This window comes from Ciona intestinalis, chromosome 11 (genome assembly GCF_000224145.3).
Source record: "Ciona intestinalis chromosome 11, KH, whole genome shotgun sequence".
In the NCBI taxonomy this organism is placed as follows: domain Eukaryota; kingdom Metazoa; phylum Chordata; class Ascidiacea; order Phlebobranchia; family Cionidae; genus Ciona; species Ciona intestinalis.
This window is the reverse complement of record NC_020176.2, coordinates 3,921,270-3,937,983: the sequence shown is the minus strand read 5'-3', so window position 1 is coordinate 3,937,983 and position 16,714 is coordinate 3,921,270. Positions and strand designations below refer to the sequence as shown.

At 37.1% G+C, this 16,714-nt stretch overlaps 3 protein-coding genes across 4 annotated transcripts in view; 2 read left to right on the top strand and 1 right to left on the bottom strand.

Annotated features, from left to right (window-relative positions):
* Positions 1-8,106, top strand: part of LOC100178540 (kinesin-like protein KIF26B) — an 18,905-nt gene extending 10,799 nt beyond the window's left edge. Inside the window, exons 4-11 of the mRNA XM_018813908.2 lie at positions 1,528-1,621; positions 2,158-2,349; positions 3,085-3,137; positions 3,402-3,585; positions 4,188-4,332; positions 4,804-4,966; positions 5,573-5,664; positions 5,856-8,106. Coding sequence (XP_018669453.2) covers positions 1,528-1,621; positions 2,158-2,349; positions 3,085-3,137; positions 3,402-3,585; positions 4,188-4,332; positions 4,804-4,966; positions 5,573-5,664; positions 5,856-8,106 — 3,174 coding nt within the window. The remainder of the gene's footprint in view (positions 1-1,527; positions 1,622-2,157; positions 2,350-3,084; positions 3,138-3,401; positions 3,586-4,187; positions 4,333-4,803; positions 4,967-5,572; positions 5,665-5,855) is intronic.
* A 517-nt stretch (positions 8,107-8,623) lies between these two features.
* LOC100182401 (beclin 1-associated autophagy-related key regulator) lies at positions 8,624-13,296 on the bottom strand. Its single transcript, XM_002129799.4, has 10 exons — positions 12,971-13,296; positions 12,646-12,711; positions 12,471-12,513; positions 12,001-12,192; positions 11,512-11,648; positions 11,040-11,160; positions 10,457-10,749; positions 9,944-10,120; positions 9,535-9,705; positions 8,624-9,106 (listed from the first exon to the last, which is right to left on the bottom strand). Exons 1-10 carry the CDS (start codon positions 13,177-13,179, stop codon positions 8,977-8,979), a joined length of 1,539 nt encoding a protein of 512 aa, XP_002129835.1. The 5' UTR covers positions 13,180-13,296; the 3' UTR covers positions 8,624-8,976.
* Positions 13,297-13,853: 557 nt separating this feature from the next.
* The window catches only part of LOC100177034 (5'-3' exoribonuclease 2), a 9,756-nt gene continuing 6,895 nt past the window's right edge, over positions 13,854-16,714 (top strand). Inside the window, exons 1-8 of one of the 2 annotated variants that reach the window (XM_018814021.2) lie at positions 13,854-14,069; positions 14,300-14,427; positions 14,529-14,640; positions 14,852-14,913; positions 15,036-15,147; positions 15,758-15,847; positions 16,071-16,212; positions 16,419-16,630. In XM_018814021.2, the coding sequence (XP_018669566.1) occupies positions 13,995-14,069; positions 14,300-14,427; positions 14,529-14,640; positions 14,852-14,913; positions 15,036-15,147; positions 15,758-15,847; positions 16,071-16,212; positions 16,419-16,630 (933 nt within the window). In that variant the 5' untranslated portion in view covers positions 13,854-13,994. The remainder of the gene's footprint in view (positions 14,070-14,299; positions 14,428-14,528; positions 14,641-14,851; positions 14,914-15,035; positions 15,148-15,757; positions 15,848-16,070; positions 16,213-16,418; positions 16,631-16,714) is intronic. The other variant, XM_002129660.5, reaches the window with a different exon arrangement.

Here is a 16,714-nt window from a genome sequence, read left to right as displayed (position 1 = left end):
TTACTTTTTAATATTGCAAATATTTAAAAGCGGCGGTTGGAACTTTTACTCGACTTTTTTTACTCAACATGATATGGGTCCTTAGGATAACTTCACACTTAAATCATTTGTTTGCGAGTATCCATATTTTTACCAACACAACGTCAGGGTATATAGATACAAAAGGTGCCCGCATCAGGTCTCGAAGGAGTTGAACTATTCCATAAACATTCGTATTTATTTGGACTTTTTTACATCAGATTGAAATAAGCAATAATAGGCCGTCCCATGCGTGTTATTACACTAACGAAGATTAAGCGAAGTCAAATGACCTGCAGTCTGCCCCCGTGACATGCAATATTATTAACGAGCTCTGACTCCCACAGTGCAAATAAAATTGTGGATTTTTGTTTAAATTGTTTTGATTAGCTTACCAAAACAGCGTGTGCTTTAAAAGGAATTCGGCGCGGAGTTATAAGTTAGGCCTTTACGTTTCTAGTTTGTAGGTTAAGAACCACTGTTGTATAAATATTAATATAAATACTAAAAAAAAGAATATTTTATGTTTTATTTGTAGAGTAGGTCGGAAATTAGATGGCCAAGCTTTAATTCTCTGTTATCGTCCCGTTTGTTAGTAAACAAAGAATATTTACAGAATTATATATCCATATGCTAACGAGTTTAAAAACGCGTTGTTAATTGTTAAAAATCATTAGGAAGTTGCGATTAGGAAATTTGGATATTATAGCTAACGGTATTCCATCTTACCCAACGCTACTATACCTTGTTTTGAGCAGGTGTTTCGTGGCCACAAAATACACATAATACATATGGCGCACGTAGCCTATTCTGCACCAGACACTATTACGCCATTCAATACACAACTCATAAAGTTTTACTGCAATCGTTAGGAGGTAAAACAGCAGAACAGCACGAAATTGGCCAACATTAAACACATAGTATTAAAATTATGTGAAACAAATTCGGCATTAAAAAATTAGGTTGAAAAAATATCCGTTTTCCCAACGACTTATAACTGCACAGTATATTGTAGCTACTAGCCAACGAAATACGACAATCCTATACTGTATATTGGGAATTCCTTGGCGCAACGCGGTCGTATTAACAAACAAGGCCATTCCTCATTTAGTAAACCATCAGTATCGATTAGCACAACGATTCATTGGACTGCATGGTGTACGAAGTAACGACAATCGTAAAATAACAGATGCCGAACAAGGCGAGATTTATCACAACAATTATTTAACGGCAACAATAAGTGTTTTAGGTTTATAAAACATAAACTAATGGCAACGACTTGCAATTCGTTTAGTTTTAAACCTCCAAAGACCTGTTTGTTTTTACACATATTCAGAAATATTACACATAGTAGGTTGGGGTAAGATATTTCATGTTTATTTTTTTCCCCAATTTGGTACTGAACAATGAATATTTACAGAGTGTTTCTAAAACACGATTAGGAAATATGGGAAATCGTGTGCTAACAGTTCTTATCTTACCCCACAGTAATACATCTCTTGTTTTCAGAGCGAGATATGCAAGACTAGTTTGGTCGACGTCATCCAGTCAGTTTTACAAGGCGCTGATGGAACTGTATTCTGTTACGGACAAGCCAACCTCGGTAATTGTGTTATGTCAATCAATTGACTGCAATTATACATTTCAACAAGCTGTTAACAATTGACGCATCGCCAGTTTGTCTTTTTGAAATTTCTCATTTCTGTTACAGCGATTACGTCATCAAGCGATTTTTTTCTTGTCAACATTTCAATTTAACGCTACATTTGATTGAAACGCAATTTGGTTTCCTAACCAATGACTGAATGAATAAATGTAACTTATTTATTCTCGCGTGACGTGGCAATGGTTGACGTCATAGTCATATCATTGTTATTAGTGTATTGCTTTTTTTGTTTATCCGAATTTTTCATATACTCGATTTTAAACAATGAATGTAAAAACAATTGAAACGAGTTAACGAGATTAACTAGAACTGACCCCAACTATGTACGTAACTTGTGGGCTTAAGTAATGGCGACACTCAGGCCTATATTTCTCTATACGTAGAACCTTATTCATATATTCATAAAAAAAAAACTTATTTTGCCAGTATTTATTTTCAAGAAATAAAACCCGTTTACACAAATTTATATTTAGGAAAAACTTACGCCCTTCTTGGTGGCGATGACGACAAATCAAATCTCGGATTGCTCCCTTGCGCCATCAGCTGGCTGTATCGCGCCATGCAGGGGACGAAGAAAGTAAACAGATGTTCCGTCAAAGTTTCCGCCATCGAAGTTTACGGGAGGTCGGAAAAACTTCGGGATTTGTTGGCCGGTTATTGCGAAGGTAGGTACAGTGGGGCACTCTCTACCTACATGTGTTCTAAAAATTTATAAAACATATTTAAAGTCACATATAGTACTGTGGGGGAAGATAGGACACCTGTTCATTCTATTTTCTCTTCCAACTTGGTAGTAACCAAAAAACATTCAAACAATAATGAAACTGTATGTTTGCAACTCCCATACAACGTTGTTAATTGTTTAAAACACGATCGGGATAATTGGATATTATGTGCTAAAGGTGTCCCATCTTTCCCCACCCTACTATATACAGTATACCACTGATAAAACTGCATTCGATCAAATGCAAAACAACAGTCTACACTTCGCACTAACTACTACGCCAATGCTCTAGACTGTTATGTGTCTTGCAACTAAAATAGTGTGTAGAGTTGTGTTCCAATCATTCCAGAAGCGCCGCCCGCCAAACGCGTCGATTACTGATAACATTGCAAACAAATGCATTTACCGCCCTACGTAGTAAGCCGTGCTCACATATACATTCTGGTGTACAGAAGTACGGGCACATATAGTTAACTTAAAAAACATCACAGAAAATAAACTACACGTTTTCATACACATATATGGATTATGGTGAAAACGCATTTAATTAAACAAAATATTACACTTAACCATTATAGCAGCTATTATTATATTTCTCCGCCCTATGTGTCTTTTGTTAACCCCTTTAACGTCAGTTTTGTAAGTTATGCTATATAACTAATGTTTTTATAAACAGATGGTCCCTCCAACGCCCTTGCTATTACAGAAGACCCTTTACTTGGGACGAAGGTAAGGTTATACGCCTCAACACTGAGCGTAAGGTCATCCGTTATGTATAATAGACATTAGGATTAAATATAGTAGGGTGGGGAGAAATCGTACGTTTGGTAGTAAACAAATAATATTGACATAAAATACACACCCACAGAAAATATATAAACTTATCTATCCTCATCCCCGCGACTCTAAAACGCGTCTTTATTGTTCCAAACGCGTTAGGAAAAGATTTATAAGTGATAGCGGTTACCCATTTTATACCAAATTTCCAAACAGCTTCAGAACCAGTGTGAAATCCAAGCAGAAACAGCTGAAAGGGCTGCGTATTTATTGGACGCTGCTTTGGCATCTAGGAGTTGCGCCGGGTCAAGGAATACTTCGGAAGCTCGAAAGCATTCGCATGTTGTGTACACCCTACATATGTATCATCATAGGTCGGAAAACAACGACGGTAGATGTGGTAAGTTATAGTGAAGGGCTATAGTAGTAAGGTCTAATGTAGGCTACTAAATGAATGTAACTTACTTTATCCTCGCGTGGCTGGAAAACGACAGACGTTATCACACGGGCTAAGCACCTCGTGCCAGCTTACGAGTTACCATGTATGTTACTTTGTAGGTGATTATTTTGAGGGGGACTTTTACATTTTTTAAGTATGGCTAATAATTTGGACAACCCATTGATGACCACTGGGTTGGAGCAATAGCCGTTAAGTGTCTTGCCCAAGGACACATACGCCAACATGGTGTCTCAAGGACGACATATAGAATGTGACAAGCCTTAATATTAAACAAGTTAATACAATGTGAATTATATAAAACTAACAGCTTGTATACCTATAACGGTATATGTAACAAGCAAGTTAGCGAACCATAGACGATTTTAAATAGACTCAAAGCTTAAAACATCGAAACGGATTAACCATGAAGACTACCACTAACTCTTAAAATTAATAACGTTCTGCTATTACTCATCTAATTTAAATTAACGATATAATTAGACTATGTATCTGCTACAAACACTGTGGTAACTCCTGTATATAACAATTCCTCGAACCAACAGGCGACAGAAGTCGTCTTCACTTCGTAGATCTTGGAAGCTGCGACAAAACTTTGATCAAAACTCCGAACGCTCTCGCCTTGTCGTTGACGTCACTCGGTCACGTGATCATGTCTATACTCAACAACTCTAAGCACGTCCCGTTCAGGTAACGCGTTGGATTGGATATACTTCTCTATGTACTGCTGGTTAGCGATTACACGTATGCACACGATGATCTTTTAACGGCAATGCTGCTCTTACAGCTTCATATTTAAAATCAGTATGATACTTTTTTAAGTATATTTAGTCTATATGCCCCTTAAAAGTTTTCGCCAGTTAAAAATTTCGCTAGTCAAAATTATTCTAATATTAATACCGCGTTGGCTAACATTCCAAGAATTATGTTTTGTGCCCGGCAATGCTTTATCGCTTTGTATTTTTAAAGCAGCACGAGCTGACATTTTTAGCATATTGCACTTAATTAATATTGCCGCAAATTCTGTTGGAAAAATCTTAAATAAAAAGTATACATTAAGGTAGTTAGACCATAATATGCTGAAGTGAGCGTATTGCCATAGTATCACACGTATACTATCATGGCCGATCTATTGTTCATTACTATACTAATAACACACAGGGACAGCAAACTCACTTGCGTGTTGAAAGAAACACTCGCAAACGTCAACTGTCGCGTCGTCATGCTTGCTCACGTGTCTAGTGACGTCACACAGTACTCTGACACGTTGTCCACCATACAACTCGCGTCAAGGATTCACAGAGTTATTAAAAAGAAGACGAAAGTGAGTAGCCAGGCCACGATGGTATACACTACAAGAGTAAAATATTTGATTATCGTTTTACACAAGTAATACATAAATAATAGAATCCACATACAACACCACCGTTAAAATAAAGTAATATAGTAGGGTGGGGGTAAGATGGGACACATTTTTTTCTTTTTTTCCAACCAATTCGGTAGAAAACATTCAAAGAATGATAAAGCCATGTTCTCACAACTCCCATAGACCGTTGTTAATTGTTTAAAACACTATCAGGATACTTGAATATTGGGTGCTAAAGTTGACCCGTCTTCCTCTACCCCACTATACATTATAGCATCCACATAAGTTACTATTATTAAAAATAAAATCATACTGTATTCAAGCGTTCAATATATTACTGAACCTCTGCTGAACAAGATTGTGGATATATAATCTCGTTAATCTATTTGTGCGCGCCACTAATTAGAAGCTAAGCCATTCAGTCACCTCCTGAGAGTCATATAATGAAACAAACGCATTGTATATTTGCCTGAGTTCAATTACATTACGGTGATTAGTGGCAACTGTGCCCCACTATGTATAGTGGACACTGGTTTCTTACCTGAGTTTTGTTTTAACTTGCAGTCCAGCATGGCAGGTCCAGGAGGTTCGAGTTCTCACTTACGCTCTAAATATCTCCGGCAGAAGTCACGTGACAGCGAAAGCGTTGGTTCAAGGTACATCCAGAAAAAAACGACGATCAAAGAATGTTTTTAAATTAAATATTTCGTCGTAAATTAAAACACGAGAAAGTCTCAAAGTAGCACTATCTACAAGAGTAATATAATTGCTTTTTAAAGCTTATTTTAACGTGAGTTATGAACTGCTTGAAACTTACGTGTTGTTCATGAACGATTAACATTTTCAGCTCCGGGATGGAATGTACTTCTGGGAGCGAGCTTTCATGCGATACCGTGGTCTATGTGAACAAGAATGGGGTCCCTATGAGTGATCGGGAGTTGACGGATAACGAAGGCCCGCCTGTTTCACTACCTGTACAACCAAGGGGAAGGTGTCCAACTGTTTCGAGCCCACTCAGCGATAACGAGATGGTTTATAACTTGGGTGATGCGGAGGTTAGGCCTGTGAAGGGGTGTGTAAGAGGGATGGGCGGGGATGGCCAGGCGATGGGATGCGTTCAATCTCCTGGAAGCGAAGGGGGTAGGTCTAAGATCCCTTCCCGTGTGAAAAATTGCAAGAGTAAACTGCCAAGACATAATTCGAACCTCGTTAAAACGGACACGATAGAGTCACATAAGCAGAGACGAACCGAATGCATTGCCGCTAGAGGAATTCATTCTCGAAGCTCAACAGCAGGGTCGGAACACCAGCACGCTCCTAGCAGGGAAAATCATTCTCAAAGCAAGCTACAAAACCCAGGAGTCCATCCGGTGACGTCAGACGTTAAGTCTGTTTCGAAACCGAACAAACCTCCTCGGTCGAACAGCTCCAGTTTGGATAAACGCAAAACAGCAAAGTCGGCTGGTGATGTTTCTCTTGGCCATCCTCACAAGCCGAGTACTCGGTTAACGAAGCCGAAACAGAGTCTAGATTATTCCAATGGAATCCAGCAATCTCGGCCGAGTTCTGCACAGTCAAGAAGCAGCTGCAGGAAAACAGCGCCCCCTCCACCAAAGCGATCGTCTAGCGTCGCTGCTTCCAGAGAGCGAAGGAATAACGAACAAGTAAAACACAGTTCGAGACAGGAAAGTAAAAATGAGAATCATAATTCGAAAGTTCCGTTGCAATCAAAACTTGTGGCACCTCGAACTCGTATTGGGGCAACTGACGGGAAAAACTCTATCGGTAAATGTAGGATAGCTTCTCAAAGTAGCAAGAAGAGTAACATTCACACGTATGAGAATGTTCACATACCGGCATTCCCCAACGCACAAGATGAAAGGCCGGAACCTGTAGGCTGTGATGAAGAAACAGCTCTGGCAAGTAGCTGTCTTGGTCGGAAAGCCGAATCGAAGAAAATGGAGAAAGAACAAAACAGTAAGCGTTCCGAGAGCATGTATGTGAACCTGGATGATGGAGATTGGGAGTTTTCGGACGAAGATCATGAAAATTCAAAGGTTGTAGACGTTAACTTCTACTGTTTAACCTTCACGTCAAGGAATCCACTCGTCCCCCTTTCCAGGAGAAGATTTTCCCAGCAGATTGAACAAAATCGAAGAAAGTCGGATGCGAGCGACGGACAGTCTATTGAGATCGACTCGGAGTATGAAACGCAGAAGAAAGAGGACGCTGAGAAGATCATTGAAGATGCGAGGAAGTTTGCGTTGAATCTGGAGGAGATGCCTCTCACAGCGAAAGCTAAGAGAAGCGAGGATGACTTCTCTTTAAAAGAGAAACCATCAGAAGACGACCGCAACATGCAAATCGCCGCGTGGTGTCAGCAAGGAGACGGCGATTACTCTGACGTGGATGACGATAACGAATTGGGTGATGACGTATTTACCGAGTCGGAAATCAAGAAAATGCCGAAGTTGGAATGTTCGTATACACACAATGATAGATCACCTATACCGATGTCTACGTTTCATCCTTTTAATCAAACACCAGCTCATGTTTCACGGTCCGGATCTCAGGCAAGCGACATCGAACACAGGAGAGTTGTTTATGATTCCAACAGCCTTGAGATGTCTTACTTAGATACAAGGCAGTGGCTCGCTGATAGTCCTGAATTGCGCAAGACCTCGTACGAGTCACCGAGCCGAAGGCTTACACCAAAGAAACAGATAGCCACTGGAGCATCTAAGAAGTCTGTCTTAATCACCAAGTCTACGTCGCAAGAGGGCGCAAGACTGACGTTGATCAAAAAAAAGAAAGGTGGTGGGTCGACACTGGAGCTGATGATTACGGACGAAGAACCAAATCCGTTAACGGACCGAGAGCATTTGGTGAATTGCAACCCAAGCAATGCAGAGGTCAGAGTATTGGAAGAAACAAACAAATTGAAACGTTCTCGGTGGTCAGGGCTTCGAAAACTGAGCATGAAGTCCACAAGCAAATCCCCAAAGAAAACAAGCGCTGGTAAGAGCTTCGTGTCAAAGATATTGACGCCTAAGTTAAGACGAAGTGGTCACAGTAAACAAGGCATACAAGTCAGGTAACGGCAAGTTCAGATTACGGAATTTTCCATGACGTCACAGTTCCAAAATATCGTTTTCAGTTCCGTGAACATTTAGTTCCAAAACAAACCGAATCAACTATCATACTGAGTTATATGCGACCCTATCAACAGTTATTTTCCACACTGCTTTTTTTCAAATGAACATATGAAGAAACAGCATTTTTTATATTTTCATGTATTGTCCTAAGCGTGGTGCGCTGTTTTATACGCCTATCGTGTTTTGATTCGTTGTTTTTAGGAGTACATCGCCTATTGCTTTTTTAGTCCCGAAACTAGGTTAACTTTTGCAACCATATGTTTAAGGGGCTTTTTTCTATTGCCTTTTTCAGAAAAAGGTGCGAAATTGAGTTATTCGAATTTTGTACGTCGTTTTTAATTGGCTATTGTATGCAAACGAAGTAAATATGGGTAAGTTTAAAACCACATTCGTGTATTCATGAACTGCAAATATCAAGAGGTAAAACGAATGTTGTTAAGTACATACACACCATGTAGTATGAGATTGTTAACGCTGGGCGTTGCATCATTTGAGCAAATATGCAACGCCCAACGCTGTTCAAACGTAGCGTAGTAAAAACGTTTGGGAACTTTTCGCCAATAATAACGGGCGAGTTGCCGTATGGTAAAATACAATACATTCATTCAACATTGAAGAATATGTGCAAACGCAAGGTTTGATAGTGAAATACTTCCAACGCTCACTATGCTGTACGTGACTTGGCGTAATACTGATCAGGGCCTAATTTAGTGAACCAAAAACATTAAAATACGCCACACACGGGTGTCGACACACGTTGCTGTACAACTTACAATACATAGGTTGTAGAACGCAATATTTTGTTGACTTAGGTCATTCGTTTTGTCCCCACCAGCCTTTTGTTGCCCACGCCAGAGCACTCGTGACCAGACCCGCTGGTTGTGTCATTAGGGTGGATTGCGTGTTAGTAGAGGTGTACGCGGGGAGAGTCACAGTTAACGTTCTGCGATATAATGATAGTCTCAGAGAAATAATCGTAATTTAAAATTACTGTAGCAATCTTGTAACAGAGATAGAGTTGTTTCATTTCATATTATTTAGGGTGGTGTGTATGGTCTATGGTGTACACACAGTATATGCTTTGTTATTCTCTGTATCAACACAGTACTGTAGTATTGGTAAAATAGACAGTACTAAGGTTAAAAACTTTTGGTTTGATATAAGTAGCAAAACAACTAATTGAATTTACAGGGTATTTAAGCCTTGGGGTTCATGTAATGTAGGACTAAATCCAAGGTGCATGGCTCGTCGTGGACACTTTCGATAAACAAAAGCCAGCTACAGAAAGCCGCGACCCAGTAATCTTTAATTTACGCAGTTTTTCTCGGTCCTTAACCAAAAAGAAAACCACAAAGTAAATAAGTGACTCACGGGTTAAAATCCCCGGCAGGCACCGACTCCCAGTCTGCCTCGAAGGAGAGAGTCCACTCTGCATCATTTTCCGAATCATCGTCATGTATGACATCATCAATGACATCACCAAGACCCAAAGTTTCCTCAACAGAAAGCAAAAGTTCAACAGTTGGTATAAAGGGTATTGTCCTGGTGGGCAGAGAAAATAAATAAATGATTGATACACTTAGTTGTATTAACTAATCTGACCTTTATTACTCTATTGAAGGATATAAATAACAAATATATTTATTGCAAACAGAAACGAAATCCTTTATTTACCATGTATGACATAGGGATTGTATACGGGACATTCTAAACTTTATATCAGTGTTGCTAATTAAAACACACACAGACTTGTATTACACAGACAACCAGCCATCCATACCTTACTCCATCCCGTTTCAGTTTATCAATAAGTATTTGTAGATTCCTCAGTGTGTGTAGTGGGTGCAAGGAGAATCCATCCACCCCTTGTTGCAAGCATAGGCTTACCAGGTTGCTGTTAAGTAACTTCACACAGTTTGAAAACGTTGTTGCTGATATAGTAGGGTTGCAGAAGGTTCTAGGAAAAGGTATTGTAAAATTTTTTATGGTTCTTTAAACCAGGTAACTGTTTAGCGAATGTTTCAGCAATTAACTTCTGTTCTTTCATGTTTTAATATAATCTGAGTTATAGAGATAAAAAAAAAATATAATCTGAGTTATAGAGATAAAAAAAAAAGAATTTAGTGCTCATGAAGTTGGACGATTCTTGTAGCAAAACATCATTCAGTATCAAATGCTATGAATGTTATGTTGTCAATTTTGTAACAAACCATGAATACCATCAGGTCTACATATAAAAGGGAAGGCTGGGTGTTTTAAAAAAAGGAATTAGAAATGATTATAACATTCAAACCTGTAGTGTAGCTTATGTGGCAAATGAACACATAATATCTTGCGTATAATATGGACAAGCTGTGCAGCGTGGCAGAGTGCAGCACTTATCGACATCACAGATTTCCTCGCTGGATTCTGATTGGTTACTCCATCCTCTGATGATGTCATCGATGATGTCACAGTCGCTGGGTCGGAACCGACAATGGTTTGATTTTTATCGAGCCACGTTTCGTAAGCCGAGTAGTCGCCATCAGAGGGAGCACTTGCAGCAGTTTCACCGACGGAAATTTGAACAACATCGCTTCCGCCAACCTTAACAATAATAAGTTAATAATAACTTTACTTGTCTCTTCGATTCAGTAGCAAAGACTTAGAAGTATTTTATACGAAAAGACAGGATAATAGTGACAAAAAACAGTTGTAGAAACACACTTACACTGAAAAACTAGAAGAAAATAAAAGTCGTTGGGTATTACTCACATTAGAATTGAATACCATTTGTGACTCACCATTTACTTCTAACCTGTTCAAACGTCTCTGTGGCCCTTACCCATAGCCACAGTTATTGAACCACAGTGCCGGGAATTTAACCGATGCCTCACCTTCTGGTCCACCCATCTTCCATGCAGGAAGGATAATCTTCGTGCTTCATCTAATTCCTCTTGCAGAAGAGCAGTTTCCCGATCCATTTCATCATCCATCCCTTCGGACATCACGTGTTCACTGTATACGAGTAATGTTAGGAATGTCAATTGTCAAGAATGACACGTCCATCCGATTTTTAAAAGAGTGACATTATATGTGAATTGCATGGGATAGAAGTAATGTTAAAGTGTGGAGAGTGGCATGTTTAATGAGGCAGGGGTGACATTATATTTTAACTGTAAGAGTAATTCTAGGTGTAATAAAGGTAACATATCACTCTAATTTTTAAAAGGGGCTACATATGTGTTTCAGTAACCAAGTTACCTTTTAATATAATTTTCCCCCTGCAAGTAACATAAAATTGCTGTGCCGCTTTAGACATATATGTCGCAACTTGATTTTGACTACAAAAGCATTTATAGGAAGTACCTTTGTATTGGTTCCTGGTCCTTTACTTCTTCAATGGGAAATATATATTGAATGAGTGTGGTAACATGGTGTAGTCTGCAAGTTTGTAAATCCTGGTGTAACATGTGTTCCTTCTTTCTAATCCCTTCAATGGACTCCTATAGAAAATGTAGTTTATAATTTATAACTGTTTTCGAAAAGTTGGTCTATATTACTACAATCTTACACAAGGTTTTATAACATTAAAAAAATATCCTTTTTAAACCAAATTTTACCTGACATTGTTAAAATAAAAATACAGTTATAACCTTAGTCGTCAAACATAGAGAATTTCATTAAATAAGGTGGTGAATCCAGTATATTTTTGTTTTGTATAGACAACTAACAGCAGAAAAACTGGACTGTTATGACATACAAAGTCACCCCTGTTCAATAATCTGGCTGACATTTTACTTTAGAGTCTAGACCCCAACATTACACTTACGATAAACTACTAACACCATCACTCACTTGTCTACTCCGAATATATTCTTTCATTTTAAGTTTCTTCTGAGAAATTTTACTGATTCTTCGACGTGTAGTCATAAGTGATTTCTTATTTTCAGCGAGAACATTTTGTTGACATTTCATTTCTATTTTTCGAGCCAGAAGCAGCTTTTTAAGTCGCTCAATATTTTGAGAGCAGTGGGATATTTTGACCTTCTGAAAATCAATCAAACTGTTTTACATTAATGGTATAGGTTGCACTGTCTTTTTTAATATAATAGAAGCCAATTGAAACAACAAGGCAGTTGTTCGAACGATTAATAAACAGACAGTTAGTTTAAAAAAACAAACATAAATTTATATATATACATAGGCTACTGAATATTTAAAATCTAAGATAAAAGGCTTACTTTATCTGTAATTTAGGCCAAGCATTAGATATTTGTTAGTAATTGCACTTAAAGTTAAGAGACCAGTAACGACACAACACTCACCAGAGATGTTTGTTCAGATAATTGTTGCACCTTTTGTGAAGACCTTTGAATATTGTTAGATATTTATTTACTATAAAGTACACGATTTAGTAACACAAACAAAAAAAAAAAGCCTATTACAAAATGAAATTTTAGCATGAAATAGGTATTCCTACAATGAAGTAAGATTTGTCACCTTGTAATAAGTTCTTCATGGTCATGTAATACGGTTCGTATGGTTTCAATCTTTTCTTGAATGTCCCTGTTAATTCAGAAGAATGTAAGTAGCCTATACAATTTAAGAATTAAGTGTTTGTAAAGCTTATAATTTAAATAGGCTACTTGTTTTGATGGGTAAATAATATGATGAAAATATGATGTAGGGGAAATAAAAAGGAATTTATTTAAGTATTCTTTATTCTGACATGAAATGCCATTGTAAACAGTTATTGCCATTGGTACTTTTATTTTCCAGCAACAAATATCCTAATTTATATCGATCAAAACAAACATAGCTTTACCTCGACAAATACATGTACTTTCCAAGATTACTTTGACCTGGAGTAACCTTTGACGGATTAGTGAGAATAAGGAATCCTTTATTTTCGGAGTTCATGCATTGTTGACATGCAAGCGCTTTTCCAACGTCGCCACAAACGTAACATCGGTCGTAAATAATGTTAATTGATGAGGTTGCACCATTCTTGTCCTCACACTCTCTGGTGTCCATTTCATAAAGGTGCAAACTGTATCATGAGTTATTTATCGCACCCTCATTAATTAAAGTGCCGTTGTTTTTAGCAAAACGCAAATAAAGTCACGCAAATGTCCTTAAAAAATTAAAAAAAAATAATTAAAATTTAACAACTACTTCTCAATATACATGTATTATCTAAGGTTTATTATAGCAAACCAAAATATGTTACCATAAAACGTTCAATTACAATTATAAACATACAACATTGCACAAAACAGCTGCAACTTAACAACAATAACAAAACAAAGACAGAAATCCATATATTGCAGTTGTAACATTATGGTCAAGTTAACGAGGTTGTCAGTTGGCCCAGTTGACACATGGTTTTGCAACTCAATAAATGGTTTAAAACTAATAACCATGCATGTCAGTAGTATTATAAACAAATTAGAAAGAAAGTTTATTGATTACTTTATAGACAAAATAATTGAAAAACATGAAAAGTTCGCAACCTCGTGGAGTAATGTTAAAAAGTGATGAGTGATTTGTGTACTCGTTTAAATTTGTCTATATATAACGACATGCAACTTCAAAACGATAATTTAATTGTACTAATGACCACTATTTTTAATTAAAGCTTGAAAAGACCAAATAAGCCACATTTTAAAATTCTAACTTTACCTCGCGGTAAAATATACGGGGAATTCCCAGTTTATAGACCGAGTTCTCGTGTTGCGAATTACATTCTGATAAAATTTTGTTTAAAGTTAAGACATAACTGGTTCACTGATTGCTACAGCATAATCTAGACCTATATCTACGACCCGTTTGAAGCCTACACTGGTTAAATGGGAGTACCAGCATTTTTTCGATGGCTGAGTAGAAAATATTCTTCTATAGTCATCCACTGCAACGAGGAAAAGGTAAATAAATTAGAAATGTATTTTCGTATCTATACAACGTAACCTACTTGTGCTTATTTAACCAATTTCTATGAATGTATATATTAAAACAGGCCACTGAACCTAAAAAACGCATGTTTTATTGGTATTTTTTAAATATGTAGAGTTATAAATGGTATAAATAATAAAACTTCAAACAAACGAACTCTTGTGACCCTTATGTAAATTTAAACCAATAATCATACGTGCAGGCCAAGGAAATAGATGGAGTCACAATCCCAGTGGACACAAGTCTACCAAATCCAAATGATATCGAGTTTGATAATCTTTACTTGGACATGAATGGGATTATTCACCCTTGTAGTCACCCAGAGGACAGGTAGTTTTTGATAAGCGGAAATTTTGACTTTTTTCTAGTTATCTTGTGGGAAAAATAATGTTGTGAAAAACTTTGTATTATTTTTAAGTTTTATTTATTAGACCTGCACCAAAGAATGAACAAGAAATCATGATTGCTATCTTTGATTCAATTGATCGTCTCTTTAGCATTGTTCGTCCACGAAGGGTGCTATACATGGCGATTGATGGAGTGGTAAATAGTTAATACACCAGTGGTCTAATTAATTTCTTTTTAAAACAGTCAACACAAAAGTGCCAAGCCACTGCCAATATATACAGACTTGTTGTTACTTATGTATTCTTGTGTTATTGTCCAACATATTTTTTTTGTAAATATTTGGTGCGTAGGTTGTGAATTTTTGCCATTAAGTAATATTTGGTTTTGACGCAAGTTACGAACACAGGCCCCTCGTGCAAAGATGAATCAACAACGTTCCAGAAGATTCCGTGCTTCAAAGGAAGGAGTGTAAGTTAAACTAATGCACAATTAGAACTTGTACATTCTTCCCTAAGTTTCTAATAATAGAACTTGTGCGTTAAAATTGGGGCGAAAAACTAAATAAATTTATAACTTTTTTTATTTCCCAGAGAACAAACTGAACTGAAAGCTTCAATCCGAGCAGAGTTGTTGAGAAATGGAATGAGATTGCCGGAGGTCGATCCAAAAGCTGAAAGATTTGACAGCAACTGTATCACACCAGTAAGTAATAAATGTTGTACAATCATTGTATAATAGGGATGCACATTACAGAATTTCGAATCCATGAGATTCGAATCCTTTTGTATTCGAATCTAATTACGGGATTCGGTATTCTGTTTAATGACGTCATTACACGTCATCTCATATACTATATTAACAATTTTTGAAAGTTATTAATTTTGAAAAATAATATTTTTGTGTTTGTGGGACTTTCGAGAGTAAACGTTTCGTAACGTCTTTTCATAGCCTGCTATACGTTTCATGACGCAAAAACTACCCAATAGTACAATTTTTGATCATTTTACAACTCAAGATCCAACAAAGCTGTTATGAAAGGGTCAATAAACTGACTTTTGTGCGTAAAATTTTTTTTCCTATAAATATAAAAAGATTCGAAATTCTAGATTCGGAATTCTAGATTCGAATTAAAGTATTCTAGGATATCCTAGAATACCTAATTATTCTGTAATGTGCATCCCTATTGTATAATACTGTTTATTTACAGGATAATATACAGTGAAACGTTTGTGAATTTTTTTTGTGTTAAAAATTGACAAGGAATCATTTTATAACTTTATAATTATCCTAATATTGTTTAATATTTGACTAGGGAACCGAGTTCATGTTTCGGTTGGCTGCTTGCCTTCGGTTTTACATCATTGATCGATTAAATAATGATCCGGGCTGGAGAAACATTGAGGTAAGATTATATTTTATTTCTATGTTGAAAACTCTTTCAGTTGTCGATTACCCACTGACAATTTAAGCATTGAAACTATATTGAAAATGAATTTCTGTATTACAAATGCATTTTAGTTACAGTTCTAGACAGTTACAGTTGTCAAAGGCTTAAAAATATCAGTCACCATTATCAGCAACTAATCAATTTTCGTTATACAATGTTGGTTTTATAAAATACACAGGTGATTTTATCTGATGCCAATGTACCTGGAGAGGGAGAACACAAGATCATGGATTTCATACGAAAACAACGTGGACAACCTGATCATGACCCTAATACTCATCACTGTATATGTGGAGCAGATGCTGACTTGATCATGCTAGGTAACTCACGTGTAGTGTATACCTCATAACCATTTAGAATGATTAAAAAAAACTTGGACTATGAAGTTCTTTACTTTACAGAATACTAAATACCTTAAATTTAACAGTCGGAGCTAATTTTCCTGCCAAGTAATGTCCATACACTTACCCACATTACTGGCTAACGGCTTTAATAATACAAACTCCTAACCCTCTTCGTTTTACAGGTCTTGCTACTCATGAACCAAACTTTACAATTATCCGTGAAGAGTTTAAACCCAACCAGCCCAGACCTTGTGGAATATGTGCGCAGTACGGACATGAGATGACCGACTGCTGTGGCCTCCCTAGGGACCAAAGTGACGAACTAAACGTAGTGCAATCTCAACCACACGCAGGGACAAACTATATTTTCATAAGAATATGTGTAATTAGAGAGGTGGAACATTTTTTGTATTATTCACTAAACATAATACTGGTAAAATGTCTCTTATCGTTTTCCAGGACTTGAATTGTTTAGCTT